Source organism: Quercus suber, unplaced genomic scaffold (genome assembly GCF_002906115.3).
Source record: "Quercus suber isolate HL8 unplaced genomic scaffold, Cork oak 2.0 scaffold_716, whole genome shotgun sequence".
In the NCBI taxonomy this organism is placed as follows: Eukaryota; Viridiplantae; Streptophyta; class Magnoliopsida; order Fagales; family Fagaceae; genus Quercus; species Quercus suber.
Genome location: NW_027070157.1, coordinates 264,120 through 291,010, shown reverse-complemented (window position 1 = coordinate 291,010; position 26,891 = coordinate 264,120). Strand labels below are relative to the sequence as shown.

Sequence of the window (26,891 nt, the reverse complement as noted above, 5' to 3'; positions counted from 1 at the left end):
TATTCTTCTAATTAAATGAATGTAAGTTAAGAGAAATAGAGGAAGTTTCTTCATTAAATGTTTTTAGTCTTTGCAAGAAAAATGGTTTTCCTTTTATATATATATATATATATATAGATTTTTTTACTAGAATTAATAAGGATGGAAATTTTTTCTCAATAAAAAAAGAAAAAAGAATACAGTTTGAAATTAAAAGGAGATACAAAGAGTTAAACATGGAAAATTACAAATCTATAATATAATATAAAATCAAAAACTTTTGACTTTTAATAAACATCTTATAATTTTGTTACAGAAGCTTTTGAGACATCATTATTCTAATATATTTGTCAATTGATTTTAAATTCTATGATATATTTAAAGTTTTAAACCTTCCTTTAGAACCTTTTCATATTGTATTTTCTTTTTATTGTAGAGTAGATTATTTTATATACTAACAGGATCATATTAAATGCTTATAAATAATTATCATAATTGTCAAATTTTATATTTATTAAAAAAAAAGGAAGAAAAAAAATATTTTGTTAAAATTTTCCACGCATTCCATGACTAATCTATAATCTACTATGTATATAAAACCAAAGTTTGACTTTTGGCTAATTTCATAATATTATGTCACATAAGTTTTTGAGGCCTTTCAATTTTATATGTTATTATCTTAATTGAATTTTGTAATCTTATTTTCTTTAGGAAAAAGTTTGGCTATAAACTTAGTTGCAAACTTAGGCTTCAACTTCTTCTAAGAAGCTAACATGTGCAATGCACATGACAAGTATTGGTTGGGTTAAGTGTGGTTAAGTGAGTCATGTGCAAATAATAACACATGTTAGTGTCTTGGAGGAAGTTGAAACTTTAGGCTGCAACCATGTTTGTAGCCAAACTTTGTCATTCTCTTAAAATGATAGAATATTTAGTTCTTATACAATTAGGATCATAATAAATATATATATATATATATATATATTGATGAGAAGGATCATAATAAATATATAATTCTAGAATATAGTTCTATACAAACAAAATCATAATAAATGCTAGTTAATAACTATCATAATATTCAAATGGACAAAACTTAGGTACAGTACCTTAGGTTCTGTTCCTTAAGTTCCTCTCTCAAGACTCAGCTAAGTGGTTATTTAACTAAAAAATATACTTTCATCTCATGAGAAAAAATCCACATGGCTAAATCTTAAGAGAAGAACCTAAGAAACAACATTTAATTACTATACCTAAGTCTTGTCCTATTCAAATTTCATATTTACACAATAAATAGAAAATAAAAGAGAGAAAAAAGATCTTATTTTCATGTGCATTTCAGAGGAGTTTAACTTTTGGTTAACCTTATAAATTTTACTGCATAAGTTTTTGAGTCCTTACAATTTTAACGTCATTATTGTAATATACATTTTTAATTGATTTTAAATTCTATTCTACATTAAAATTCTTCAATAGAATCTTGCCACAAATTTTCCTCTCAAAAGGAAAAAAAGTTACCCATAACTTTTAGAGCCTATATTAATAGTGTTGGGTTCTAGATTGACTCAATTAATTAATTTAATTACTTAAATTGATTAATTATGTCAAATTACATGCAAAATCACGAAGGCATGAACAAATTACCAAATAGTCTAAAGTGCAGCGGAAAGTAAATTGATACAGTGATTTGTTGATTAATGTGGAAAACCTCTCACAAGGCAAAAACCTCACCGGTTGATTTTCAAATTACCACTCCCAAGAAAAACTAATCAAAATCAAAAGATTACAAGTACAAGGAATCTTACCCCAAAACCTGGCCTATCCCAAAGTACTAACCTACAATTGAATCCTTACGCCAATCCCTAATTGATCTTGATTTTGTAGTGACTTTTATCTTTTGCACGGATCTCAGTAAGTGACTAACTCCTAGCAACTTGAAGCTTGTTGTTGGATGCAAAGTATTTCAATACACTTGTAGAGAAGGAAGCACTTGGTCACAAAATTCTAAGGAGCATAAGAACACAGGAGCTTCATAATAAGTTTATGAATTCTCTAATTGAGTCTTTGTGTATTATGATGACTTTAAAATAGACATTTTATATCCCCTAGAAGTTTAGTGAATGAAACCCTAGAAGTCCAAATCATCATGGGTTGAAAAACAGATCTGAAAATACTAGATTTGCGAAGCTCGATAAATCAAGAGGTATTGAGGTTCTTCATTAATTCTTGATAGAAGCTTTGTATCGAGCTTGTGTCAAGGTTCACTATTTTCAGCTTTTCTTACTTGTTTCTTTGTGTAATCTTTATGTCTCCAATAATACCATTTGCCACTTGTTTCTACTGAGAACTACCTAATTACAAGTAAAGTACGTTTTGTCAAAAAATGTGCCAACACATGAAAAATATGACCCTAACAATCTTCTTCTTTGACAATCCGTGACAAAACCACAAGAGTACATTGAATGTCCTAGAATATATTATACTTATAATTTACACATAAAAATAATTCTGCTCTAATACTTGAGCTCTTGAAAAACTTTACAAGAAGAGAAATCAATGTATGAATAAGACTTTGCCACATGTCTTAAAATTGAAAAACTAAACAAGATCAATTTAAGGCATCATGTGTGAAAAATAGACAAGTTATTTAAATCAAGACACATGTAAGAGGTGAGAAAAGTGACAATAGATGTGAGAAGATTTAAGGCTAAAATAGAGAAGAAAGGAAACATATATCATCATTATATATATCATCAATAAGCATAATGTATGTAAAATGGTTACAAAACCAAAAGATACAAGTACGAAGATAACACCTCTACTATACATCAAAATCCTCACTATATCCCTCAAATCTACCTAACTCTCCCCCTATCAACTATGTCTAACTACTCTCATAGCTACTTCCCCTTTTTGTCATGATGGACAAAGGGTAAATCACTATGAGGTAGTCATCTCATCATCATCTCCACTATTTGAAGGAGCATTCGAAGACTCATGCTCTAGAAAGAAAGCAAACGCACCAAGTCAAGACTAACGGCGAGCTATACATCCAATCCTAGTGTTCATCTAACTCATCTCATTAGAGATCTAGTTAAGACGATCACCATGAGCAGCCTAAGTATCTCGAATCTCTCCAATGGCATCACAAACGAGCTGGAGCTAATCAAGGATGGCAGGTAAGGTAGCCTCTACTCTAGAAGAGGAAGAAGAAGATGGAGCAGATGAGGTAGAGGGGCGGTGAGTATAGGCAGCATCTTCTGCAGCACGAAACTCCGCTTCCGCTCGTTGAGCAGGAGTAGTATCAACTCGTAGAGGAAGGAATAGAAACACTTGCGTGTATAAGAATGCACTTGATAAAGGAAGGAAAGATGAGCTTATCATGATTCGTGCTGTCACAAAATGTATCCAGAATGGATAGAATCATGCAAGAGGTAAAGTCTATGGATAGACTCTCTAGTAAAGAATAGAGAAAACAAGCACGAGGCTTAGTGATGGTGTTATAGTGAGAATGTGGAGTAAGAATAAACATCATCACCGTGTTAGAGATCTATGGATCTTTAGGAAAGTCATGGGTAACAGAACTAAGTTTGTGTCCCTAGGACGTAGAACGCTCACAAAAGCGAGAAGCTAAAACATCTCTAGGGAGAGCTCTAAGCACAAGAGAGGCTGGCTAGTTAGGACTGTCTACTCTAGGAACTTGGGAGTACATCGGAGATAAGCTCCGGTGTAACAACCATACATGCACCATGAAATTTTGTAAAGAACCTAGGTACAAAAGTATCGACATTGTATATATTGGAGTAAAACTCCTTTATAAACATGCTAGGATAGGTAAGTGGTCGTTCACATGGGAACTCCCATCCACGTGATCTAAACGATCTGGATACCATAGTATTTGCAAAATTAGATAGGATGACCTAACGATCTGAGTGAATAGCCCAGCCAAAAAACTTCTCTTCGAATTCCTTATGGCTATTAGAGTCATAGAACCAGAGTTGAGGAGGAATAGAAGTATAAGCAAACGCGAGATGGGATTTTTAGAAGGAACATATTTCTACGCTTTGGGTGCCATAGTTAAGAAAACTAAAGTAGAGAGAGAAATACACATACTTAGAAGAGTAAGAGAAAGGAGAAGAACAATGCATGGGAATGCATGAACATGTGTTGTGTAAAAAAAATTGCATCATGGATAAAACCCAATCCAAACTACAGCACCCAAAATAATTGAAAATTCAATTAGTGTGTAAAACACTAATGAATGTTTAGGCCCCTAATTTTAACAATACCAACACAAGCTTATACACAAACAATGTATGTGTAGAATGATGAATATAAGCTATATCCAAATTGGTAAAAACACTCTAAACCATAATTAATAACAAACATAACAGCAATTAAAAGGTAAAGAGTAAGAGAAGAAAGATACAAACACAAAGATAACATCGGCACATGTTATCGAAGAGGAAACCGAATAACTCAATGAAAAACCTCTTCATCACCTTCAAAGCGGTCAAATGATCCAGTAAAGAATAACGTTGGGATACATGAATAGTAGAAAACTCTCCAAGCATAATCTACCCAATGCACCTAAGCCCTCTAAGCTTCTTGCTCCAACATGGTTAAGCCTAACTGTATCTTCTTTAGCTTCCCAAATCCCGCAATAAGCCCATTGCATCAACCAAGTAAATTGGTCATCTCCAAATTGCTTGCCAAGCACTAAAATACCTCCTTGCTGATATGGGCATGGTGAGATAAGGATTTGGCAAATGTACATCTCAAGGATATGTCAATGGAGAGGGTGAGAGTAGAGGAATTTGGAGAATCAAATGTCAAAAATTGTGGATGAATCAATTTTATTTTTCTCTAGGGTTTCTCTCTCAAGATTCTCTTTAGAAACTCTTTACATTTCGTGGGTATAAGGATATTCATAGTAGTGTATGTGAGGAATGCAAAAAGTCATTTTTCATTCAAACAGGGCATTCTGACGACTCAGTCTCGCGAGTGGAACAAGTCGCGAGCTAATTGCCTGACCAGACTATACATTTTCTCCTGTAGTGCTCTAGCTGTCGTGACCCTTCAGCTCCCTGCATGCTTCACACATGTGCCACCTTAGTGACTAGCCAGTCGCGAGTCAGTCGCAAGATCTAGTTGTGAGGCTCTTTTGTATGCATACATCTTGAGTTTTCTTCACACTCTCTCACACACAATCCTTACATAATTCTCACCTAAATATAGGATTTCTAATTGCTAAAATACAAGCAAATTTGGCATGAAATAAAGCCAACACATGATTGAATAAATTCAACTTTACAATAATCAAGCACACATCCTATAAAAAATGCATGAGAATAAGTTTAAATGTGCTTAGAATGCAATGCATGACAATAGAATCAACTATATTGAACAACCACACACATAATTTCAAAAAAAAAAAACCCAAAAACTTAAAAACCTAATTCTAAAATGCATGAAATGTATAAAAATCATGAAAAAGAATGAGTTTAGACCACATACCAATGATTTAAAGAAGCTAGGAGGTTGAAAATTGGATTAGAGGGCTTGATTTGATGAAAAGAGGTGAGAGGAATTGAGAGCTACCGAGGAGAGATTGAAGTATTTGAGTGAGGAATGAACTTGGTTGACCGTCTACTTTATATAGAACATATGTTCTTGATAGATCAAGCTTCTATCAAGATGCATTGAGGAGGTGTCGACGGCAAAATATCTTTGATATATCGAGGAGGTATCTAGCAAACAGAGAGTTGAGAAAATTGGCTCGATGGATCAAGTTAGTGTCAAAAGATATTGAGATAAACCCAAAAAAAGTTCGATAGAAGTGGCATGTATCGAGGAGGTATTGAGAGGTGTCGAGGTTGCTATCAAGCTTCTATTGAGATGCACAAAAACATGAATTTTCAAGAGAGAAAAAGCATGAAGAGTAAGCAAACAAGATAAAAACAATACCAACCGTACATCAAAATGTCTAAAAGCATGATTAACCACTCAAAAATCAAACTCAGAAGGGAATGCATTCACAATCCGAAAGCAATAAATAGTCTAACATATTTTATTCACAGAAACAAGTCAAGACAGTTTAGTAAGCTTCTACTAATACATGTATTTCTTGTGATAGTCAAATCATATTGTACTTGTAAATTTGTATCAAGAGTAGCAAAGAATTGCGTGTAGTGTGTTAAACTTTTGCAAGTAAGCACAAATATCTCAACATGCAAAAATAATGATATAAGAGAATCATAAAAACTCTCACAATCATAACAGTTTGATGGGGACTTTCCCCTTTGAATTTACAATAAACATACAAATAACCTAATGCAATAAGAACCTAGATGCAATGCATGTAGGAATGAAGAAGAAGAAGAAGAAGAAGAAGAGAGTCACTCAAGTGAGATTACAACAATACATTGGCGTAGGAATTTAAAACGATGACCATCCAATGGTTTAGTAAAGAGATCTGCCTTTTGGTTGTCAGTGGTAATAAATTCAAGTGTTAGGAAGCCATTCTCAACCAACTCATGTATGAAGTACTGTCTTATCTTTATGTGTATAGTGCGAGAGTGTTGAACATAATTTTTAGAGATGTTAATGGCATTGATATTGTAACAGTAAATGGTGAGATGTTTTCAACAAAGATCATAGTCAAGAAGAAATTTTTGCATCTAAAGGAGTTGGGTACAACAACTACCAGCAGTAATGTACTCAACCTCAGCAGTAGCGAGAGATATCAAATTTTGCTTCTTGTTCATCCAAGAGACGAGGTTGTTCCTAGATAGAAACATCCACTAGATGTACTCTTTCTGTTATCAGCATTACCAACTCAATCGGCATCAGAATAACCCACTAGAACATCATTACTATCCTTATCATACCAAATACCATAATTACTAGTTGATGTAACATATTTTATACTACGTTTAACAACAATAATATGAGATTGTTTTGGGTTAGCTTGAAACTTAGCAAACACACACCAACACTAAAGCTAAAATTAGGTCTACTAACAGTTATATAGAGGAGGCCTCCGATCAAGCTTCTATATGAAGTGGGATCAACACTCTTACCCAACAAATCAACAGTAAGTTTAACATTATGACTCATGGGTGTTCTAATAGAGCTAGTAGATTCTAATCCAAACTTTTAAGCAAGATTATTGGCATATTAAGACTGAGAAGTAAAAATACCTGAATTAGTTTGACAAATCTTAAGTCCAAGGAAGTATGTTAGTTCACCAATCATGCTCATTTCGAATTCTTTCTGCATTATGTTGGAGGAGTGTGCAAGATCATCTCTTGTGGAGCCAAATGATGTCATCTACATATACTTGAGCCACAACTAACTCTCCATCCTCTTTCCTGATGATCAATGTTCTGTCTGCTTGCCCTCTTGAAACAACCGTTAGCTACAAGATAGTTTCTGAGCCTATCATACTATGCCTTTAGTGCTTGCTTCAATCCATACAAAGCCTTCTTTAGAAAAAGCACATGATTAGGATAGTGTGGGTCCACAAATCCTTTGGGTTAAGAAACATAGATTTTTTCCTTGAGAAACCCATTCAAGCACTCTTGAGATCTATTTGATACAACTTGAACTTAGTGTCTGTTTAGGATATGATGAAAAACCCAGCTTATTTGAGTTTTTAGCTTCTTTTCATTACTATTCATGGATCTCATTATACTATTCAGCTAGCTTTTAACTCTTTTTTCTACACTTTCAGCAAAAAGTTTTCAATGTCAGCTAAATAAGTTGTTCCCAAACGGACCCTTAAGATCACAGGCAAGTGCAAGTAGTGTCCTTATGGATTCAATCCTAGCAACCGGGGCAAGTGTTTCATCAAAGTCAACTCCTTCAAGTCGTGTATAACCTTGAGCAACAAGTTTGGCCTTGTTCCTAACAACATTCTCTTCTTCATCTGTCTTGTTACGGAAGATCCACTTTCTGTCAATGATGTTGACATCTTCTGGGTGTGGTACAAGTGACCACACATCATTCCTCTCAAACTGGTGTAGCTCACCATGCATAGCTTTTACCTAGCTTTCATCTTGTAAAGCTTTCTCAACCTTTGTGTGCTCTATTTGTGATAGGTAGCAAGGGTAAGAGATAAAAATTCACAACATATTTGGTAAAGCTCTTTTTCCTTAAGTTCAACTCATTCATACCACCAACTATTGTATCAGGAGGATGATTCAATTTTACTCTAGAAGAATGCTCTCTTTCCATATGAGCCATATGTGGTGGAGTCACTAGATCAGGTGTGACAACTGAGGAAGTGTTGTGAGATGGTTGAGCTACACTCGGTGTAAAGGGTGGAGAGGGATCATCTACCCTTTTATCAACATCAGATGATTGAATAAGAGAAGACTTGGGCAATTGTTCAAGTTCTTCTTGTTGGGAATTCAACCTAAATTCCAACCTGTGAGAAATAAAAAAAAAAAAAATAGAGAAAACACACGTCAAAGAAAAATAATCACACGCACTAGACAATATTTACGTGGTTCGGCAATTTGCCTACGTCCATAGAGTTGCAAGGATTTCACTATTATCAGGGAAAAATACAAAGTGCGGCTACAGTGTTTTTCTCTCTCTAAAAACACAACAGTAGTGGTCACAAACCCTAATTATAAAAGCGGTTTTTATATCCTACTTACAGGATTACAATGGGTTACAAAACGGGCCAAAAATAAACTAGGCTCCACAAAGCCCAACAAATCTCCCACTTGGAGACTAGTTCAATCATCAACATCAGCTACTATCCTCCAAAAGCAATCCCTCATCCTTGCAACTCATCAGCCACTGTCCTCAAGCTAGAAGACCAATTGAAGCTGCACACAACTTCAACTTTTCAATAGTGACACCCTTAGTCAACATGTCTGCCGGGTTCTTAGATCCACATATCTTCTCAAGTATTACCAGCTTATCTTCAATAAGGTATCGGATAAAGTGGTATTTTGTCTGTATATGTTTTGACTTTGAATGAAAAGCCGAATTTGTGGCAAGAAAGATTGCACTCTGACTGTCATTGTGTAGAATGCCCATCTCCTGCTTCTTACCCAATTCATCTAAGAAACCATGTAGCCAAATCATCTCATTTCTAGCTTCAGTTGCTGCAACATACTCAGCCTTTGTAGTAGACAAAGTAACAATCTTTTGCAAATTTGAAGCCCATGATATAGCTGTACCACCCAGAGTAAATACAAACTCAGTAGTACTCTTTCTACTATCAACATTACCAGCAAAATCAGCATCTACATAACCTTGCAATTTCAAACTTGCACCTGTGAAGCAAAGACATGTATCTGATGAACCCTTCAGATATCTCAAAATCCACTTGACTGCCTCCCAATGTTGCTTTCCAGGCCTACTCATGAATCTGCTCACAACTCCCGCTACATGTGCAATGTTTGGCCTTGTACACACCATAGCATACATCAAGCTGTCAATAGCTGAGGCATAGGGCATCTTGCTCATATGGTCCCTTTCTTCTTCTATTTTCGGTGACTGTTCTTTGCTTAGTTTGAAATGACTACCCAAGGGTGTGCTCACTGGTTTAGATTCATTCATGTTGAACTTGCTGAGAACTTTCTTCACATACTCTGACTGTGAAAGCTTCAATGTACCATTAGCCTTGTGTCTAATGATTCTCATACCAAGGATTTGCTTTGCAGCTCCCAAATCCTTCATTGCAAACTGTTTTGACAATTACTTCTTCAGATTATTAATCTTCTCAATGCTAGACCCTGCAATGAGCATATCATCCACATACAACAGTAAAATGATATAAGAATTGTCAAAGAATTTAACATAGCAACAATGATCAGTTTCACATCTCTTGAACCCAATGTTATGCATAAAATTGTCAAATTTCTTGTACCACTGTCTAGGAGCTTGTTTTAGGCCATACAAGCTCTTTTTCAGTTTGCAAACAGGATTCTCGTCCCTGAACTATAAACCCTTCTGGCTGAATCATGTAAAGGTCTTCCTCCAAATCACCATGAAGGAATGCCGTTTTCACATCTAACTGCTCAAGATGTAAGTTTTCTGCAGTCACCATTCCCAGCACCAGTCTAATTGTTGACATCTTCACAACTGGAGAAAATATCTGTGTAGTCAATGCCTTCCTTCTGCTGGAACCCTTCAACAACTAATTTGGCTTTGTAACGTTTGCTACCATCATGCTCATTCTTTATTCTGTATATCCACTTATTGTGCAAAGTCTTCTTTCTTACTGGCAATTCAATCAATTCTCATGTTTGATTCCCCAACAAGGAATCCATCTCATCCTTCATGGCTAACTCCCACTTGCTTGAATTTTCATCTTGCAAGGCTTCATCATAACACTTTGGCTCACCAACATCAGTCAATAGTAGATAATTTAAAACAGGTGAATAACGCTGTGAAGGTCTAATGTTCCTAGAAGATCTGCGGACCTCAGCTACAGGTGTACTCTGATCTACCCGCGAATCTACATTCTCCTTATTTTCTTCACCCATTTTCTGGACAGTACTTTCAGTCAATCCATTTAAGTTGACAAAACTCAGATTTCTTTTGATCTTTCTCTGCAATATCTGAGACTACAGTTGACCTATCCTTGTACATAACCTATTCATTAAATATCACATTTCTACTTCTGATGATTTTTCTGTTTTGTTCATCCAAAAACCTATAGCCAAATTTCTCATCACCATAGTCAACGAAAAAACATATTTTAGACTTAGCATCAAGTTTACTACGAGCATCAGAATCAATATAAACATAAGAAATACAACCAAAAACTTTTAAATGGGAAAACTTTACCTCTTTACCGCTCTAAACCTCTTCAGGAAGTTTGAACTCCATGGGAACTGATGGCCCTCGGTTTATCAGGTAAGCTGCAGTGCCAACAGCATCAGCCCAAAAAGTTTTTGGTAGTCCAGCATGCAACCTTATACTCCTAGCACGTTCATTAAGAGTTCTGTTCATGCGCTCAGCCACACCATTTTGCTGTGGTGTCCCAAGAATGATTTTTTCCATCCTAATTCCCTGTGCAGCACAATACTCACTGAACCCTCCATCTATGTACTCTCCTCCATTATCAGACCTCAAATATTTTAGTTTTAAACTTGTTTCTATCTCAACCATGGCCTTCCACTTCTTAAAAGTTTCAAATACATCAGATTTATTTTTCAGAAAATAAACTCATACCTTTTCGCTTGAGTCATCAATGAAAGTGATGTAGTACCTTGAACCTCCAAGGGATGCAACCGGAGAAGGCCCCCACAAATCAGTGTGCACTAACTCCAATTTTTCAGCCTTCAGTGTCCTGCTAGTTTTCAAGAAACTCACATTTTTTTTCTTTCCTAAGATGCAACTTTCACACATGTCAAAATCAATGGACTTCAATTCTGGTAGTTTTCCTTTTGATAGCAACATCTTCATCCCTTTCTCACTCATGTGACCATGTTTGCAGTGCCATAGGCTTGTATCAGTACTTGTATCAGCAATTGCAATTATGTCCCTTGGACTTGAGGTCATATATAGAGTACCAGTCTTCTTTCCACGAGCCAATACCCTAGCTCCCTTTGTAACCTTCCAAGTATCACCAACAAATAATATTGCATGCCCTTCATCATCAAGTTGTCCAACAGAAATCAGATTCCTTCTCAGGTTAGGAATATGTCGAACCTTCTCCAGTAACCAAACAGACCCATTGGGCAACAATATCCGGACGTCTTCCATACCTACAATATCCAATGCTGAACCATCAATCAAATACACCTTACTAAAATCACCTACAACATAATTCTGTATGATTTCTCGGTGTGGAATGGTATGAAATGAAGCTCTTGAGTCGAAAACCCAATCATCAAATGGACTGTCTACTGTAAGAAGTAATGCATCTTGTACCTCTTTTGTTACAGCATTAGCAGAATCATCTTCATTCTTCTTTTTAGAATTTTTGCATTGGTTCTTAAAGTGACCTGTCTTTCCACAATTTCAGCATTGTACTTGTTGGCCTGATCTAGATTTACTTCTGTTCTGATTAGAATTTCTGGATTTTGATCTACCCTGATTTGAATTTCTGTTATTACCTCTGCCTCTTGTCGCAAGGTTTAGGTCAGAACCAGATCCTGAGGTTTTACCTGCATCTCTTTTGCGAATCTCCTCAGCCAGAATTAAATCTCGAATATTATTGTACTTGAGTTTTTCCTTTCCTGTAAAATTACTTACTGCCATCCTCATTGCCTTCTAACTGCTTGGCAAAGAAGCCAAGACGATCAGAGCACGAATCTCATCATTAAAATCAATTTCTAAAGACGACAATTGATTTGTGATAGTGTTAAATTCGTTCAGATGTTGTGCTACTGATGCATTCTCTGCCATCTTCAAATTGAATAGTTTCTTCATCAGATGCACCTTGTTATTTGCTGACGGCTTTTCATACATACCAGACAAAGCCTTCATTAGATCTGCTGTGGTCTTCTCCTTCACAACATTGTGTGCAACAGACCTAGACAGAGTTAACCTGATAACTCCTAGTATCTGTCTGTCAAGAAGAGCCCATTCATCAGCCTTTATAGCCTCAGGTTTTGTCCCCAAAAGAGGTAGATGCAATTTCCTCCCATAAAGGTAATCTTCAATCTGCATCCTCCAATACGCGAAGTCTGTGCCATCAAACTTTTCTATTCCAGCCGCCTTTTCTAGTTTCTCTTCCATTGCTCCCACTCAAATCTAACCCTAGGCTCTGATACCAGTTGTTGGGAATTCAACCTAAATTCCAACCTGTGAGAAACAAAAAAAAAAAAAAAAAAAAAAAAAAAAAAAAATATTCAACCTAAATTCCAACCTGTGAGAAACAAAAAAAAAAAAAAAAAAAAAAAAATTAGAGAAAACACACGTCAAAGAAAAATAATCACGCGCACTAAACAATATTTACGTGGTTCGGCAATTTGCCTACGTCCACAGAGTTGCAGGGATTTCACTATTATCAGGGAAAAATACAAAGTGCGACTACATTGTTTCTCTATCTCTAAAAACACAACAACAGTAGTAGTCACAAACCCTAATTATAAAAGCGGCTTTTATATCCTACTTACAGGGTTACAATGGGCTACAAAACGGGCCAAAAATAAACTAGGCTTGACAAATCCCAACATTTCTTGAGAAATTGGAGTTGAGGTCTCATCAATCACCACATTAACTATCTCAATTACTTTTCTTGTTCTTTTGTTAAAAACCTTGTAAGCCTTACTTGATGAAGAGTAAGCAAGAAATATTCCTTCATCACTTCAAGAGTCAAACTTGCCCACATTTTCCCTATCTTTCAAGATGAAGCATGTGCTACCAATGATCCTAAAATACTTCATATTAGGCTTTCTACCTTTCCACAATTCATATGGTATCTTCTTTGTTCCTGACCTAAAGTAGACTCTATTCACAATATGACATGCAGTATTTATAGCTTCTCCCTACAAATTCTTGGCAACATCCTTATTGTGAATCATGGCTCTGGCCATCTCCTAAATAATCCTATTTTTCCTTTCAACTACTCCATTTTGTTGAGGAGTGATTGGAGCAAAAAATTCTTGAGCCATTCCTGTCTCATCTCAAAATTGTTCCAAATGAGAGTTCTCAAACTCTCTTCCATGATCACTTTGAAGACGATTTATGATTAGTCCTATCTCATTCTATAGTCTTCTACACAAGGTTTCTAATTGGGAGGGAGCTTCAGATTTAAACCGAAGTAGAATTGCCCAAGTAAATCTAGTGAAGTCATCAACCACTAACATAATGTACCTTTTTCCTCCTAGATCAATGTGTAAGAGTTAAAGGGGTCTTGTAGTAGCAGTGGTTAATGTAGCAGGATGTTATGCTCTTGATTTTTTTCAAAGTTGGCAAGGTCCACACACAACATTATCAACCTTTGTAAGTTTAGGAAGTCACAAAACTGCTTCGGTCCTTAACACAATGGCAAGTTGCTTATAGCTTGCATAACCCATTCTTTGATGCCATAAATCTTCATTTGGTATGCTAACATTGTTGCACGCAATTTCAAAATCTAGAACAAGGCCATAACAATTATCTAAAGTTCTAACTCCACCGATGAGTTGTTTACCTAGTCCATCCAGTACTAGACATTTTCCTTTAGAAAATAGGACCATGAAGTCTTGATCATAGATTTGACTTATGCTAAGCAGATTTACTCTCAATCCTTCAACATATAAAACATTAACTATGTCAAGTAGACTTGGTAGAGAGATGATCCATTTTCCTTATCAGAGACTTACTTCCATCACCAAGTGTGATATTGCCACCTCTTCTAGGTTCAAATGTCTTAAAAAAAAAATTGATCTCCAATCATGTGTCTGGAGCATCCACTATCAAGATACCATAGACAAGTATTCATCACCTTGAAGGCCGTATGCATCATGAAGCAAACTGCTTGCTTTTCAGACAAGTCCGTGTTGGGTGCATTACACCATAAGTCCAGCCCACGTAATAGACATGCTCATTTAATGAGCTTCATGTTTCTTAACTTTTCTTCATTATGTACAAAAGTCAGTTTGGGGTTGGTTGGCTAGGCATGTTGGACATGCTGAAGACAAAAGAAAAGAAAGAAGCAAAAGCAAGAAAAGATTCAGCTATGGTAGAGCTGAAGAAAAGAGATTTTGGTTGAAGCAAAGTCAAAGTAAGTGGCTTGTATTTATTGTGATTTGATGAGAAGGGTGTGAAAGGAAGAAAAGTAGAAAAGGTGAAAGATACATAAGGGAGGCCATTCGGCCAGTGAAGGTGTGAAGAAAAATGGAGAACTCCCAATAAGTGAGACTCAGGACTAAGTGCAGTCTGGCAGAACTGTGTGAATGAGTGAGAGCAAGCAAAAAGAGGAGAAAAATAGAGAGAGTAAACGAAAATTGTGAGAGATATATAATGAGAAAGAGAGCAGTGAGTAAAAAGAAAAAGAGAGTTTTGTTTTACTCAAGTTGTATCTCTAAGTGTTGTAATCTCTATTTAATATAGTGAAATTATTCAGAGTTTGTCCCATGGTTTTTCCCTTTAAGGAGAAATGGTTTCCACGTAAATCTTTGTGTTATTGTGTGATTGTACTTCTGCTGTACTTGCTAAAATTTATTCACAATTATATAGAATTTTTCCCAACAGTCCGAAGGTATAGTCTTCATTTTATAACTTCTCTTATGTAATTTTAAACAAACCCTATTTTTTCTCCTTATTGCTAAAGTGAAAAGGCTCTTTTTGAGACAATCTAGCTTTCTCTGAAGTTGATAATATTCTTTAAATAAACAATCTTCAATTGTACCAATTTCAACAACTCGGCCCAATACAAATCTTTTTCAAATCTCAAATTTGTCAAATACAAATTATAATGATATATCCTGAGAAACTGAAGAAATTCAAAGTTAGAACAACTAGTGACAGTAGAGAAAATAGATTTGTTTATGGGAAACTTATCTATGACAACAGGGGTCAACGAATTACACAACAAATATTAAAAACCTAATTAGAGTGTGCCTACTCTGATACCACTTGTTGGGTTACAGATTGACTTGTTAATTAATTCAATTATCCAAATTGATTAATTAGGTCTAATTACATGCAAAATCGTGAAGGTATGAACAAATCACCAAATAATCCAAAGTATAGCGGAAAATAAATTGACATGGTGATTTGTTGACTAATGGGAAAAACCTCTAACAAGGCAAAAACCTTACCAGATGATTTCAGGTTACCACTCCTAAGAATTACTAATCAAAATCAAAAGATTACAAGCACAAGGAATCTTACCTCAAACTTGGCTTATTCCAAAGTACCAACCTATAGTTGAATTTTTATGCCAATCTTCAATTGATCTTGATTTTGTAGAGACTTCTTTCCTTTGCGTGGATCCCAATATGTGACTAATTTCCAGCAACTTGAAGCTTGCTTTTGGATGCAAAGTTTTTCAATACACTTGTTGAGAAGGAAGCACTTGGTCATGCATAAGACCGCAATAGCTTCACAATAAGTGTATAGATTCTCTAATTGAGTCTCTATGTATTATGACGACTTTAAAATAGACCTTTTATATCCTCTAGAAGTTTAGTGAACAAAACCCTAGAAGTCCAAGTTATCATGGGCCGAAAAACAGATCTGAAAATTCTAGATCCGCGAAAAGCTCAATAGATTGGAAGGTATCGAGCTTGTGTCAAGGTTCACTATTTTCAGCTTTTCTCACTTGTTTCGTTGTGCAATCTTCATGTCTTCAATAATACAACTTGTTGTAGCTAAGAGACATACTTCATGATATTCTACAGTCCACTTAGAACTACTCAAATACAAGTAAAGTACGTTTTTTCAAAGGATATGTTAACACATGAAAAATATGACCCTAACAAATAGCATTAGATATGCCAAAACATCATACTTGAAAGGATGACCTAATGAAAGTATCTCTATTTTTTTAATTTCATTTTAATTTTATTTAGGCTCTAATTATTATTTTTAATAGTCTTTTAGGGTTTAATGATAAAATTAAATTATTATATTTTGCTTGAAATCAAATAAAAGTTTTGGTGCCACATAAATTTCAAGTCATCTTTATATGAAACCATACAGGGGCTCCGTTATTTTGTAAATTGGCGTGATATAAGGGTGTTCCATCACGCTTTAATGAGTGCGTTACCTGTCATGTAATGTACAACATTAGGGTGTTAGAAACTTTGGCTTAACTTGTTACTATTGTTCACTCAAATTTGGGGAAATAGAATAAACTTTAAACTCCATTTTAGAATTTCCATTGCTTAATACCCATAAAGAAGGGAAAAAAAAACACATTTAGAAAATAGCAAGCAATGTGTGAAGAGATCTATAGATTTTGATTTTAGGGGAAAAGGAAGGGAATATAAAAAATTATATGTCATTGAAAATTATAAAATTTGGTTCACAATCTTAAAGTTTTCCCTTCATTCATTAAATCTTGTGAAAATTTTGGATATTTATTTGATTGTTTAGTGAAAAAATAGTTTTGGGTATTGATTGTTCATACAGAGAAATTTTATCAATGATGCAATTTATTTGGTAAACAATGAGCAGGAAGAACTTTGTTTATCCTGTGTTGTTAGGTTTTTTCGGATAAGTTATCTACAAAAATTTTCTTAGGTAGAAGGTTTGCTGCAAAGAGATATAAGAAAAGCCAAAGGCCAATTTTCAATTCAAAATAATACTCTTTTAATTTCATACATGACCTAGGCCTTAAACAAGATTTACTTGGAACAACTCTCCATGCATAAGAAATAACTTACATTTCAAGACAAAATATACAAAGTAAAGATATGACCAAATATTTAAAAAACAGCTAACAAGACCTATTCACTAGAATTTACATAGTTTATATATATTTTTGCTAAAACATTGAAGTACTTTGACAGGACTATCAACTCTAGGCAAAAGTTAGCAAGATATCCAACTAGAAAGAATTCTTCTAAAGATTAATCCACACCAAATCACCTTCCTTTCTTCTAAAGATGATACCACACCAAATCACCTTCCTTACAAGTAGCTGGTTTTCTATGTTTGTTGGCTTACTATTTTGGTACTTTTAAATTTGTTTGAGAAATCAGTCTTGAACATTTTCATGCAACTTCTTTATATATTTTACTCTCTCCTCAATGTCTCCACTAAAATTATGAGCAGCAATTTTAAATACTTAACTCTTTCCTCATTATCTCCACTAAAATGATTGGTAGTAAGCAGTAATTCCATGTCAAAAGCATTAATAGGATTTTTGTTTTGAAGGGTAATATGATTTTGACCATACACAACTTTAAATGGACTATAATTGGTAGTTTGGTTGGCGAACTGAGTGTACACAAATTCAACTCGAGTTAGAAGGATAACTCTCAGAAAATCACTTAAACTTTAATTAGCAACCTATGCTTGTCCAATTTGAGGATGACAAGTTGAACTATGTTGAAGTTTAGTTGCAAACATCAACTAAAGGTTGTGCCCAAAATGGATTTTGAACTTCAGTATTGATCTAATGTCATAGTCTTTAAAATATAGTTTTGCTATCTCTCAAAGGTAAAAATCTGTCACATGATAAGCATCTAGACTCTTGTTATAATCCTTTTCATCTTCGGAAAACTCACAACAATACTCACAGAGACATCTTCCCAGTGTGCCTTAGGAATTGGAAATAGGTGAAACATTTTGATTTTCCTTTTTTCCTTTGCAACAGTATCAAGAATTGAAACCTCCGTACAACAGCAATTGGACACTTGAGAAAAATTTTCAAATGTTGCTAGAATTAGCTGAAATATTTCCTTCATTTGCTCATCATCATATGGGGTATTTGGTGCTATTATCCTTGTAATCTTAGTAATGCAAGATGCAACTGAAACCTTCACATCCATTTCAGCATGTCTCAAAAGTTCATTAGTGACCAATGCCTTCATTGAGGGTAAAAGTGCATCTTGCATTGATTTGGATGGTGCTTGATCCACATTTGCTAACAAATTTTTAACTTTATCGATAAGAGGGAGGAGGTCATCAATGGAGGAATGAGGGTTAAGGAGGCTTTTCCCATCCTCCTTAAGATCGATGCTCCTCAAGATCTCTATCAAAGGAAGTCATTTTTAGCTCAAAGAGACACAAAATACAAAGACTAAATCTTTACTTGTTGCTAAAAGCTAAAGAACATAGATGTGCACGGATTGGCTTCTGGGTTTAATGGGCTAATCTCACTTCTTCTTTTGGAAATTGGGCTAATGGTTGGACCTTTTTTTAAAAAAACTGATTTGGATTGGGTGGAGCATATTGGATGTCTTGATACCAAGTTGATAACAATTTGATGTGGAATGTAATAGGAAAATAAGGATAAAAGAAGAATAAAAGGATAAACAAGAAAAACCCTAGGCGTCACCTCCTAGAATTTGCATGCAAACCTTAGGTATCAACACCTAAGGTTATTTGGCATCACTACCAAAAAAAAGTGAAAGTCATCATTCTCGTATCATCAAATTATTCTTATTCAAATTGTATTGCATTTCACCATTACAAGAGCACTAGTTTAATAGGGTTTAGGGATAACACCAATATAGAAAAAGCCCAATCAAATCCCTTTAAACCCTCAAAATTAAAGCCAAATTTAAAATTTAAATTCAAAAACAAAATATTTTTTACATTCAAACATAAAATCTTAGATAATTTTAATGCTCCCTGCATCATAATGTACCCCTTGTGTCAATCAATATAAATAGTTTGGGGGTTCATATAGATGCTCACCTTTTATAGTTTGACCAAATTAGAAGTTTGTATATTGTGTCAATCAATATAGATATCATCTGTGATTCACATTTTAATTAGGAACACAATTGGTCTGTAGACAATGGCAGATATACCAATACTGGATAAATCATTAATTCTTCAGTCACCAGCTCAAATTTCTTTTCCTTAGATATGAGTCAGGAATACATACTAGTAGTTTATAAGTTCATCCGTACTTTCATTTTTTTAAAATGAGAGATAGATAAAAGAATTGAATGTGCTATCCTTTTGTTGTATGAAGCATGCAGCAGGTAATTGAAAGGCACAATCTACATCCAGATAATCTTGGCAAAATGGACCAACTCTCTCTTGAGCTACAGGTATGATGTTTTAAAGTGTTTTAGTTGGTGAATAAGTGACATAGTTGGAAAGTCATAAGTCAAAGATTACGTATACTTTAAGATAATAACTCTTGAATCCATAAAAAGTCCCTTTAAATCGCAAGGAGAAATTTGAAGTTCACCAAAATGAATGGAGAAAAAACTTTTTGAAATTTTTATTAATAAAATTCTGAATTACCTTGGAGGCTACCATGCATATAAATAGGAAAATAAATCATAGGGAGGCTAGTAGACCCTAAAACACCCAAATTTGTCTCAAGCAAAAAAATGAGGCTAGAAATATGTAAAATCGCCAAAATTATCAAAATTATAAAATCAAATCCTACATACCCTAGAAAACTTTCCAAAACAAATGGGATCTTATTTTGAATTCTTAATTGAAAGTTATTAATAAAAAGAGGAAAAAAAAAAAAAAAAAACTAGCCATATATAGCAAAAATGACTAAATGAATGCCTAAATGGAAGAATTTTTTTGAAAAGTGGCATAGGTCATGGCCATAACTTAAAATTACCATAAAACTACAACAAAGTCTTAGTTCCAAAAATTTTTAGGTTCAATTATGGATTCTCAATAGTTTAGTCAACCACATGTATTTTCATTTCATTCTATTCTATTCTATTCGAATCCAGTCTTTGTTACTTCCTTACTTAACAAGTATACTTCTATTAATGTGTTTTTTTGTCTTCCTATGCCTTTTCTTCATTACGTCAATTTGAATCAACTTGCTCTTTCTTACAGGTGCATTAATTGCTCTCCTCTAAATATGACTACTCCTAATTTTAGGCAAATATCCTTATTTTTAATCTTATCTTTATGTGTATTTTCTTCTATACATCTTAACATTCTTATTTCCAATGTTTTCATTTTAATGTTGATGCACATAATTCTATCATAGTCATAATGAAACGTGACATGATTACTTCTTAATCTGATATCTCATGAAATTTTCATGAAAATTTTGAAACTTACATTTTATTGAAAATTGTACCACCATAAGAAAAGCTAAGTATATTTTTTTGGAACACTTAGAGCACTAGCATCCGAGGATGCATACCAGTCTCTATTTTACATCCTTAAACACTACTTTATCCATTTTACCAACCCATTTAACAACTTACCCAACATCTCAGAATGATGACCCTAACATTTCGGCCAACCCTAAAAATTACTTATAGAAGGCAGGATTGGAACTACTTACATGTTGATAATATAAATGGCGCTCACATCTTATAACACAAATCTTCATGAACGGCAATCCTTTATGTTAGCTTGAGAAAAGTACCTACCCTACACCATGTTGAGAAAGGAAATTGAAGTGTCTCTATTTATCTAAGGGTGTTAGGCTCATGTTACTAAAGAGTACTCTCTCAAGTCTCCCAACGTACTTTTTATCTCTTTTTACTATTCCTAAAGCTGTGGCTGATAGATTGGAAAGTATTCAAAGGAATTTTCTTTAGGGGTCTTCTGAGGGGAGTTTCAAATACCCTTTGGTGGCTTGGAAAAAGGTGTGCTTACCCATTGAGATGGGTGGTTTGGGGATAAGAAGTGTGGTGCCATTTAATCAAGCTTTATTAGGGAAATGGCTGTGGAGATATGGTCATGAAGTTACCCATCTCTAGCGGTGAGTTATCTCCACAAAATATGGTGAGGGTAAAGGGGGGTGGAGAACTAATGATTGTAGGACTTATGGGTGTGGCCTATGGAGAAGCATTAATGAAGGGTGGGAGAGCTTTTTTAAGCATCTGTCCTTTGTTGTGGGTGAAGGCACTTGTATCCGCTTTTGGCATGATAGGTGGATTGGTGATAATACTCTAAAAGACCTCTATCCTGAGCTCTATGTGTGTTCAGCGATCAAGGATGCTTGTATCTCTGAGGTTTTGTGTATTCCAGAAGGGGGTATTGTTAGAGTGTGGAATTTAAGGTTTTATAGAGCTCTTGAAGATTGGGAGTTGGCTGCATCTTTTTCTCTACTTCAGCTTATCCAAACTCGTATTCCTCGAGGTGATAGGAGAGATACTCTTTGCTGGCGGCTAAAAGGTGGTGGTAAGTTTGATAGCCGATCTTACTACTATGCGATTTAGGGTGCTTCAAATTCTTTGTTTCCTTGGAAGGGGGTTTGGAAACCAAAGATTCCTAAGCACGTGGTGTTCTTTTTGTGGACAACTGCACATGGTTGGATCCTCACTTTGGATAATCTAATGCTTAAGGGTTGCCCTTTAGTTAATTGGTGTTGTATGTGTTGCTGTGATGGGGAGTCAGTAGACCACCTTCTTCTTCATTGTCCTGTTACTCATTCTTTATGGACTTTTATGATTCAGGCTTTTGGTATTCATTGGGTTATGCCAGGATCAGTGGCGAGTTTGTTATATTGTTGGCATCAGTGGCTTGAGAAGCATAATTCGGACATTGGATGAGTTAAAGGTTTTACGCCTACGTAGTCCTTTGGAGTGGTCTCGTTGTTGGGGTTTTACTAATGGTTCTTCTCTCTCTAAGTTTATGTTTTTCCTTAGCTTAGTTTCCTAACTACTCTCTGTTTGCTATGCTGATTGTTTCTTTTACTTCTTCTTGTTCATCATCATGAACTTCTTGTACTTTTCATTTTTTTTTCATTTATAATAGATTTCTGATTATCTATCAAAAAAGAGGAAGAGACGACGCATGAACTGGGGTATTATAACTGCATTGCTATCAACTTGTTAAAGTAAAGACATGCACATAGCCACATACCATAAATACCAAAAATGATTAAATAATTTCCTAAACAAAGGAATTTACCGTAAAAGTAGTGTAGATCTGGTCATAACTTAAAATTACCATAACTAGCAACAATGATTTAAACCTCTGAAGTTTCTTCCAATGTTTTCATCTTAACGTTAATGCAGGTGATTTTATCATTTTCATAAGGAAACATGACTCGGAATCTTTCTCATGAAATTTTCATGAATACTTTGAAAATTACATTTGATTGAAAATCCTACCACCATAAGAAATGCTATGTTTTTGGAACTACTTAGAAGACTACTTGTAGCACTCCCAGAATGATGACCCTAAAATTTAGGTCTGCCCCTAAAACTTTCTTATTTAAGGCACGAAATGCTTACAAATTTTAGAACCATTGTTATATTAAAAGTGCTCTGTAGAAATCACATTGCAAAAATCTTCATGAACGGCAATTAATTATGTTAGCTTGAGAACGGTGCCTCCTACGCCATGTTGAGCAAGGAAATTGAGGACAAGACTCATGAACTGAGGTATTTTAATTAGGTCACTATCATCTTGTTACCTTGAAGACATGTATATACCACAATAAATTAATGTTGAGGAATGTTTACACCTAACAGGAAGATGAAAGGAGAAGATCTTCATGGAATGGATATAGAAGAATTACAGAAACTAGAGAAAGTGCTTGTAATAGGCCTGAGCCGTGTTACAGAAACAAAGGCACATCTCTCTTTTTTATCTCTGTTTGCCGGCATTATAATGGAGTGTTGAAATTTATGTACTCTCTCTAAATATAAAAAACTCTTGTCTTTCAGGATGGAAGATTTCTGGAAGAGATCACTGCACTTCAGCAAAAGGTCATGTTCCAAACTTTAAATCCTTGCAAGACATTTCATACAATTATTACAATGTTTGCAAGACAGTTCCAGAACAGATCAGTGCCCTTATGCAAAAGGTCATATGGTTTCAATGAAAAGCATCTTCGTACTTCAGTAATGATCCGCTCCATGATGATATCATGGTAGAATATTGAAATAGTAGGTGGCAAGAAGAAACTAAGAGAAGTTGAAAGAACACAAGGAATTAAGGTGGTTTTGTCTTAGATGTCTACGTTAACAGCAGAAAGTCTTAAACAAATCTTTATTATTGAATTATGTGTATAATAGTGTACTTATTTAAGGGAATATGTAGTAGACTAACTCTGTGTTAACCCTAGGATTACAGTAATATAGTTAGGACTGTACAATTAGGAAAGCTTAAACTCTAAATCCATATCTTTAGCAAATATCAGAAAATAACTGTAAAACTTTGTCATAATGTTAATGCAAGTTGGTGCAAATTCATAAAAATCGTGGTCTTTTTGTGCACTGGCTAGCTCAATGGGTAGAGAAAGGAGGAGTTCACATGGCTAACAATAAGTAACAAGTAACAACCACAATTGAACCTTTTGTTGAAACCATTGTCAACATAAATTCAGAACTGAATGTTGTATTGTTTATACTATCACCTGTCCTATATCAATTTTGTCACCCCAAAAAAATGTATCGATTTCTTATATAAGAAGTTAGGTAAATATGCCATAGTAATTAAATTATATTTTGTATTTAAGGCTAGGAAGTCTTAGTAGTGGCTCTCTTCTCATCTTATTCTTTTAATGCAGGGAGCCCTACTGATGGAAGAAAACCGACGATTAAAACAGGTAATAGGTCTTTTTTTTAAAGAAAAAATTCTTCCTCCTCTATACTCTCTTCCTATCTCAATTATAAAAAATGTCTCTTCCACAGATAGAGAATCTGTTTAGCACTCAAACGCATGTACTTGAACAAGGTCAGTCATTTGAGTCAATTATCAATATTTGTAGCTCATCTGATCCTCAAGACAATGACAGTTCAGACATATCTCTCAAGTTGGGGTAAGTTTGTAAAATTCTTTAAAAAATTTATTTTTCTAGATTAAGTATGAAATAATATTCAGGATTCAATCAAAGGAAATTTGCATCAAACATCAATATTTAGGGGCCATATAGCATATAGTTGTAGTTTCAATAGAGGAACTTGACCAAATAGATAAATTTGTCCTTAGGTTTAGTTATTTCTCTGGATTTAGCATTACAATATGTACCATATTCTAATTTACAATTCTATATGGGCTTATTTGGTACTGAAAGATAAATTCACTCATCAATGAGCAATGTTTCTGTTTGTGTAGCAACTTAACTATCATCATTGACTGCATGCCTAGAAATGCATGCTGCTACTATAGAGAAACTCTTGGCCTTAGTGCATCTTTCTATGTCTTGCAGGCTACCTTTTCCTAAATGAATTTGAAGTATAGTGAAGATCAAGAAGCATACATGGATTCTCTTTTCTCAAATACAAAAGAAGGAAGGCCATGTTTAAGTAAATACAAATCCTAGCTCAGAGCTGTAATTAACTTTCTATAAGACCAATTTGTTTCCACCAGCTGATTCTAAGAGAGTCTGCTTGTGTATACGGTAGATTTTGGATGCTTAGTCATTTTTATGGATGAATAAAGGGCCAATTTGTTACAATGGAAAATGAAGTAGAGGATGTTGGAAAAGGTTGAGTGTAGGGTTGAGATTGATGGAAGTCATACTATTGATAAATTGATTCACAATTCTGCAATAGGTTTTGTTTATCTTTGCGTGATTGCCAATATTACATATTCGCTGCAACATTTCTTTATCAAGAATAGTGCTTTTGAGTACACTTGTTTTAAGTCTTAAGGTCCAAAAATGTTTTCAAGTCAATCTTGCTTGCAATAAGACTTCTATGAACTTCCTTTAATTTTGCAATCCAGATTCTTGCACCAACTTGATAAAAGTGATATCATAATTCTTAATATTAATTTTCTTTTTTCTTTTTTTCTTTTTTTGTTTTGTTTTTTATTTTGAATTTTGAATTTTTCTAGGTTGGATTGTTCTATTTCCTAGTCTTCCTTGGCAACTCAAGATTAGCACTTCACAGGTTTCATCCATATTTAACTAGATCTTGTCTTTGCTCTCTCTCTCTCTCTCTCTCTCTCTCTCTCTCTCTCTCTATATATATATATATATAAAATAAAGCAAGATTTTAAATTATATGTTTTTTGTTGTTGTCAAAACTACATCATATGAATATAAATTTGGTATTCACCGATCACCATGAAGCAAAATCATCTAAAAACTTTTAAAATCTTAGGGCTAGTTAAGACGAATAAATCAAATGTCATTCCTTTCTTTTCTTTTCTTTTTAGCCTTTTTCTGCAATAGGTTTTGTTTATCTTTGCGTGATTGCCAATATTACATATTTGCCGCAACATTTCTTTATCAAGAATGGTGCTTTTGAGTACACTTGTTTTAAGCCTTAAGGTCTAAAAATGTTTTCAAGTCAATCTTGCTTGCAATAAGACTTCTATGAACTTCCTTTGATTTTGCAATCCAGATTCTTGCACCAACTTGATAAAAGTGATATCATAATTCTTAATATTAATTTTCTTTTTTTTTTTTCTTTTTTATTTAGAATTTTTCTAGGTTGGATTGTTCTATTTCCTAGTCTTCCTTGGCAACTCAAGATTAGCACTTCACAGGTTTCATCCATATTTAACTAGATCTTGTCTTGGCTCTCTCTCTCTCTCTCTCTCTCTCTCTAAAATAAAGCAAGATTTTAAATTATACGTTTTTTGTTGTTGTCAAAATTGCATCATATGAATATAAATTTGGTATTCACTAATCACCATGAAGCAAAATCATCAAAAAACTTTTAAAATCTTAGGGCTAGTTAAGACGAATAAATCAAATGTCATTCCTTTCTTTTCTTTTCATTTTAGCTTCTTTTTTTTTTTTTTTTTGGGGGGGGGGGGGGGGGTGTTAGAACTGTTCTAGTAATTGATTATCTCCTAGATGTGTGTATGACTCTTCAAGCAAGCAATTGATTAATCAATTGTGAATGACTCTTTTTAGTCCCTTTTTCTCACTTTACTAAAAATAGCAATCAATAGCATACTCAATAATTTTGATGTGTTTCTACTTTCTTTTTCACGTGTTTCTACTTTTTGGAGAAGTATATTTATTTTTAGGATTTTAATGCTAGTAAGTTTACAACTAGAAATCTCACCAAACATATTTAGTTTTTGGTATAACTAGAAAACATGAACATATTTAACATCAAATTAGTTTTTTTTTTGGTTGATAATCCTAACATCAAATTAGTTGAGTGTGACCTCTTAAAACTAAAGGTCAACAATTATAGGAAATTGATCAAGACCACACTTGAATGAAATAAAAATTTTCCCAATATCCAATATTGGAAATTGGACTTTAAGCTAAATTAATCAAAGTAGGTATTAAACTTAAAAGATTTTTATAAAATAATCAAGACTCTAAGCTAAATTAATCAAAGTAGGTATTGAACTTAAAAGATTTTTATAGAAGTTGTACTCTTGAGTAGAACAAGTGAAAAGAGTGCTGGGCCAGTTTATCCCAGGCATAAGGGACAGCATATGTGGAGCATGTCACTTTGTACCATTTTTGTATCTGA

At 34.3% G+C, this 26,891-nt stretch overlaps 1 protein-coding gene across 3 annotated transcripts in view; it reads left to right on the top strand.

Moving 5' to 3' along the window:
- The window catches only part of LOC111999444 (MADS-box protein JOINTLESS), a 37,139-nt gene extending 11,734 nt beyond the window's left edge, over positions 1–25,405 (top strand). For 2 of the 3 annotated variants that reach the window (XM_065766548.1, XM_065766549.1), the window contains exons 3-9: positions 19,532–19,610; positions 22,819–22,883; positions 22,974–23,073; positions 23,169–23,210; positions 24,014–24,052; positions 24,138–24,265; positions 25,285–25,405. In XM_065766548.1, the coding sequence (XP_065622620.1) occupies positions 19,532–19,610; positions 22,819–22,883; positions 22,974–23,073; positions 23,169–23,210; positions 24,014–24,052; positions 24,138–24,265; positions 25,285–25,306 (475 nt within the window). In that variant the 3' untranslated portion in view covers positions 25,307–25,405. Of the gene's footprint in view, positions 1–19,531; positions 19,611–22,818; positions 22,884–22,973; positions 23,074–23,168; positions 23,211–24,013; positions 24,053–24,137; positions 24,266–24,655; positions 25,012–25,284 lie in introns of those variants that run through there. The other variant, XM_024031575.2, reaches the window with a different exon arrangement.
- The last annotated feature ends 1,486 nt before the right edge of the window (positions 25,406–26,891 follow it).